Source organism: Trypanosoma grayi (genome assembly GCF_000691245.1).
Source record: "Trypanosoma grayi strain ANR4 Tgr_804_V1, whole genome shotgun sequence".
NCBI lineage: Eukaryota > Euglenozoa > Kinetoplastea > Trypanosomatida > Trypanosomatidae > Trypanosoma > Trypanosoma grayi.
In genome coordinates this window covers 1-5,839 of record NW_008826423.1, presented here as the reverse complement: position 1 = coordinate 5,839, position 5,839 = coordinate 1, and the positions used below count along the sequence as shown (strand labels likewise).

The window sequence follows — 5,839 nt, the reverse complement described above, 5'->3', positions numbered from 1 at the left end:
GGGGGGGGGGGGGGGGGGGGGTCATAGCTGTCCAACGATAACTACAGGTACGTCTGCAGCAGCTCCCGCCCCTTGATGGTGTGTTCGTTGGTGCTGCCAAGCGCCTCAAATATGCCGAGAATGACCTGACGCGCAGGCGTCTTGGCGTGCGGGCCAAGCACGAGGTCCTTCGGCACAACATCACCAGCCTTCAGCGCCGGTAGCAGCTTTGGTTCCGCGCGGATGAGGCGCAGGCATTCCTCGATGCCCTTGTGGTGACGCTTCTCCACAAAGTGCGCGACCGCGAGCTTGAGACGTTGGCGATACAGCGCGACCGGGTCGTTGGTCAGGTCATCGTACGTCAGCAGCGAGACGTAGTTGTCCTTTTCCACATCAAAGTCAGTGATGATCAGAAGCTCGATGCGCACCACCGCTTCCGCCACGTCGCGCAGCTCCCGTGTCGCGAAGGGGTACTCCTCGCGTATCCGCCGCACAATGCGCTCCGCCTCCGCGGTGTCCTTCGTCACCATCGCGCACATCGCCAGCCCACAGAGAGCCTGCGGAGCAACGTTGTAGCAGCCCTCGCGCTTCAGACGGTCCCACATCTCCTTCGTGACATTCCGCTCCTTCGTAATGCCGAGCCGCTCGCGTGCCACCTGCGTCTCGCTCATCGCCATGTCGTAGGCCTTCTGGAAGAGCTCGCGGGCCTTGGGAATGTCCTTGTTCTTCAGTCGCGTGTGGGCGGCGTTCACAAGCGTCATGGCGTTCTCATCGTACTCGTCGCTACGCTTCACCTTCTGGAAAACAGAGGTGCCGCTCATCTCATTCTTACTCTCCTGCATCGCGTACTCAATGAATGCATCAATCGCCTCCTTCACCTGGGACTCAGGCACGATACCGACCATCTTGTCGGCGTAAACCTTGTTTCGGACAAAGTACACAATCGGGAACATGTGCGGATCGACACTGAACTGCTGCGTGAGTGCAGCCTCCTTGACGCAGTCAACGAGGCCGAGCTTGATGGCGAGGCCGCGGTCCTTGCCGAACTCCTGGTACGCCTCAGCAATGCCGCTGCTCTGCATCCGCCTGTTCGCCGCGTCAACCTGCCCGGTAAGCCGCTCGGTGTACGCGGCGACGTCGGGATTGTTCGTGACGTGGAAGTAAAGAAACAACGGGACCTTGGACGACATCTCCTCGTTAATGTTGCGCGCCGTGAAGTGGACCACACCTAGCCCCCCATTCGCCGACCTTGCCGACGACAACTTCGGCGGCGACGATGATGGCGGTGGTGGTGATGATGGCGTGCCGGTCGAAAGGGGGCAGGCCTGCGCAAATAAAGGGCTAGCAGGCACAAAGCGACGCTGCAACCGACGGTACATTGTGTCCTTCTTCTTCTACTGCTGTTGCTGCTGCTGCTGCTGCTGCTTCCTCTGCCCCTGCCCACGCAAAAATGCGGCAACAACAAAAAGGCACTTCCTCAAAAGCTGAAAGAAGCAGACAGATATGCCTCCATTCACATAGATCCATATGCATGCGTGTGCAGACAGACAGACGTTGGGCCAATTCTCCCATCTGCAGACGCCCCCTTGTCGCGCTCACTCTCCATATGTATCACTGCTTCTCTATAGAAAAAAACGATCGTCTATGAGCGTCTTGGCACTGATGTTCGCCAAACCCTCGCTCATCCTGTACCAGCGAATAACGATCTCCAAGGCAAACGTAATCACAAAGGCGGCGTACACATTATGCATCGCCGCGTCAATCGTCGCATAGAGCATCATGTATAGGACAAACAAATCCAAATCAATACCGTAGAGGAACGCATTGCCATACGATGTGACGCTGTCAACAAAGAAGAGATCTTTGCCAGACTTATCGCCAGATTGCGGCCCATTCATGTAGAGGATGTTTGGCGCCATGTCAAACAGGCGGTGGAGTGGGAACTTCATCAACAACGTTCCCTCCGCACTGCGCACACTCTGCTGCAGCGAGCTGTTAATACGCTTCTTCACTGCAAGGGTCTCTGAGCCGTACACACGCAACTTGCGGGAAATGCCGAAGACACACTCCAGAAAATGCCATCGCCGTCCCGGCCGCACTGAAAGCGCAACGCTGCCACGCGACCGCTGGTGTTCCGCCTCAATCTCCGCGTAGCACATGTAAAGGTACTGTCGCATGTAGATGCCCATGAACACCTCGAACGTCTGGCACTTGCTTTGCCCACCGAGGCCGCGCACCGGCAAGTTACCCTGTGACTCGAGGTACAAGTTTTGCTGGAACTCCTCCATGCTCACGTCAGCATGGGCGTGAATCGACTCGCCGTGAATGTAGTAGCCCCACTGCAGCTCTGGCAGTATCATGATGGAGATGTTTGATACCGAGCACAGATCCACAAACGCCTGCAGTGGGTGGGCACGGATGAAGCGATAGTAAAGCTGGAACTCCACAACGTGGAGCACAAGACACACAACGAACCAAAAGAACGTACCCACCGCTATCCGCAGTACCGTGACGGAGTAAACCCCAGCCTCCATGGATGTGTTCACTCCAGGAATGCTGTCAGCGCAATCCAGGTAGCCCAAGGGGACAAGAAAGAGCAATACAACCGTCATGCTGACCAGCGGTCTCCACTGGCGAATTATCTGAAGCTCATTCAATTCGTTTGCGACGAATGTAGATCGCCACATACTGACAGGAAGAATGCGATTCTCGCGCAAAAGTTGCCCCTTGCTTCGCTCCCAGTCAATCAAAAAGTAATCCGCGTTGCACTGCTCCACGATTTTGTAGAGCACAGCGATGCCTTTGGTCACGGTGGCCGTACACAGCATGCCCTCGAGGTACACGTACCTATCTCCCACGACAGATACCAAGTTCTCATTCTCCGATCGGTACACAGCGAATATGTACCACGACGCCAGTGAGACGGCAAGGGCAAACATGTTCCCAGCGTGATTGCAGAAGTACACAAAGAAACGGATGCTTGCACCAAGCGTCAGCATCATGTTCTGTCGCCGCCGCATCCACCCATACGTGCGTATCCACGCGGACAGGAAGCAGCCGAGACAGAGAACGATCATCGTGATCATCAATCCTCTATTGACCTCCTGCCTTTCTGTTATAAAACGCACCGACACGCCTCTCTCAAAACCCTCACCTTTCTCACCGAGCCCATGCATTATCGCATTGGCACCCCACGCCCCAGAGGCGTACTGAAGGACCACAACGGGCGCGTTGAGGCGATGGTGCAAGAATGAGCCCCCCATGCTGAAGACGAACACCGCACGACGTAGCACCGTTGCGTAGCATGTGCCCCTTATGCCCCGTTTGGACTTGGACCCGCAGCCACTCAAGTTGTCGTGCACGTAAAAGCGCCGTCGGTAGCCGTCCACAACTTCTTCACTAGCATTAGCACCAGAAGCAACAGCGCGATTCAACGCAGAGTCCTGCACGTTCAACGGACGAAAATCTTCACTTGCGTAATCCATCACCACAGGAACCTCAATGAGGTGCGACGCATTCGCCGGATCGACCAGAAAGAGTTCAAAGAAATCGGTCGGCGCAACGTCCTCATAGCTCCCCTCCTCCCCCACTCCGTCGCGCAGCAGACGCCGATCAAAGGGACACCGCAGCTCGCGGTTGGAGCCAAGCTTCAACATACCCGCCGCATCTGCGTCGGCAATACCGCACAGGTTGAACACGCTCAGACCCTTGCGAGTCCCCTTCCAATTTCCCCACAAGTCGTACACAGACACAGCAAACGACACCACTGTCCCAGATCCGGATCCCTGCAAGACTGTAGACGCATCCTCAAGAAGAGCCTTGTCGTAATTCAACCGAGGCAAATGTAGGGGTGGCGTGTTGTCAGACAGGAGTGAGAGGTGCAGCTTACATGGAAGCGAGTCCGTATCGTACAGCATTAGCACACACAGGTTGGCCAAACGATTACACGCAACAGCGTTCCCAGCCGCACACTGTACAGCAGCTCCTGTGGAATACCTCTGCGCCACCACAGATGTCAGAAGCGGCCCTGGAGCTCCCTTGTTGTTGAGGTTGGGCGGTCGAAACTTCGTTGTGGTGCCTAGAGCGGCAGTAGCAGTGACACCCTCGTAATCCCCTGTGGGGGCACAAGACCCATCGTACAGCTTGGTATAGCCGCTTGTGCACACGCACCCTCCTCCCGCATTCGGTATGTATGGGAAACTGCAGGTGGCGCTATCTTCTGGCGGACGCTGAACGCACATTCGCAGCGTTAACAGCTGAGAACCGGCCCGTTCCATCAGCTGACGTCCAGCCGCAGAGATGCATTGCTTGCGCTGGTCATCGGAGCTGGTAACGTTGTCGGGGGAGGCTGCCATGCGCCCCTCACACCAAACACACAGCTGCGTGCTGCTGGCAGATGGCATTATACACACAATGCCAGCGGGGCACTTGAGCACAGCAGCGCTGATAGGAGACACGACTTGGCCACACACAGCCGTAACGTTTGTCTGCGCTGAGCCGAAGCAGCAGCCACCACTGCCTTCATGGACGCAGCTACCCAGCCTGCTTGCTTGTACGGGCTGTACAATGCACAGCAACAGCGAGGCCACAACAAGGCCGAGGGCAGTGAGGACTTGCCGCATTCCTACTACTGTGAGAGAGGGAGAACCCGTGCGCCAGAAGGTGCCCCCTTAAGAGGCATACGCACACCAATGTAGAAAAGAGCAGCAAAGATAACGGATCGAGGCGCACAAGCACAGGCACAGGCAAACGAAACCACAAGGCAAACAATTCCCCACAAGTAGGCAAATACAAAACAAAACAAAAACACATTCATTAAATCATGGGCAGGAAAGTCTTTGATTGTGTTCCATTGTCGTCCCCATGGGTAAGAGCACACTCTCCTTCGTCGATTGTAACAAAAAGCGCGGGTGTCGTAGTTGTAGCCGAAAGAAAACACTACAACACAAGCGAAAAAAACAAGAAATCAAAATAGGGCTTGAGGAATTACCGGAAAGCACGCGAGCAAAAGTATAAACTTCGGCACTCATTCACATGATTTCCCCCTCTCCATTTACGCTCGCAGTATAAAAGAACACGACAAGTAAAAAGAGAAGCAACTCGGACTCCAGTACATCCGTCCATCGTTTTACATCCGTCTCGGCGAACCACCGGGCGGAATATGAAGAAAAAAACATTAGTTCACTCATCAGAGAAACACAAACAACCGTTTTCGTTCTGTCTTCCTCTTTTGTATTCTTTCATGCTCAATTGCACGATATAATCCATATAACACTCACATCCCTGCCCACTGTCTCATTTGTCATTAGGGTGGACCGAGAATCTGCCATATTGATGCCCTGTGGAGCACCACACAGGAAGGCAAATTTGCTCGCGCGAACAGTCAACCCATCAAACAAGTCAAAGATAAAAATAAGGTATGGGTGAAAATAAAAATACNCGAACCACCGGGCGGAATATGAAGAAAAAAACATTGGTTCACTCATCAGAGAAACACAAACAACCGTTTTTCTACTGTATTCCTCTCATTTATTCTTTCATGCTCAATTGCACAATATAATCCATATAACACTCACATCCCTGCCCACTGTCCCATCTGTCATCCGGACTGACCGAGAATCTGCCACGTTGATGCCCTGTGAAACAACACAAAGAAACCGAATTTGCTCGCGCGAACAGTCAACCCATCAAACAAGTGAACGACAAAAAAAAGGTATGGGTGAAAATGAAAATACAAAGAGGTAGGAGAACAAGAAAACCAAAATGCATTAACACTTAAGCGCTTTCATTAGAACCTGTGTCATGCCGCTACACCATATATTGTGGAAATCGTTCCGAAGCATATGACAATAACACCGCA

The 5,839-nt window shown here is 53.7% G+C and overlaps 2 protein-coding genes across 2 annotated transcripts; both read right to left on the bottom strand.

Moving 5' to 3' along the window:
• Positions 1-41: 41 nt before the first annotated feature.
• On the bottom strand, positions 42-1,358 carry DQ04_08041010 (hypothetical protein; the record flags this gene model as incomplete). The annotated part of the gene is made up of 1 exon (XM_009315410.1): positions 42-1,358. The coding sequence occupies one exon, from the start codon at positions 1,356-1,358 to the stop codon at positions 42-44; it is 1,317 nt and encodes a 438-aa protein (XP_009313685.1).
• A 243-nt stretch (positions 1,359-1,601) lies between these two features.
• Positions 1,602-4,334, bottom strand: DQ04_08041000 (transmembrane protein 67; the record flags this gene model as incomplete). The annotated part of the gene is made up of 1 exon (XM_009315409.1): positions 1,602-4,334. One exon carries the CDS (start codon positions 4,332-4,334, stop codon positions 1,602-1,604), a length of 2,733 nt encoding a protein of 910 aa, XP_009313684.1.
• Between the last annotated feature and the right edge of the window lie 1,505 nt (positions 4,335-5,839).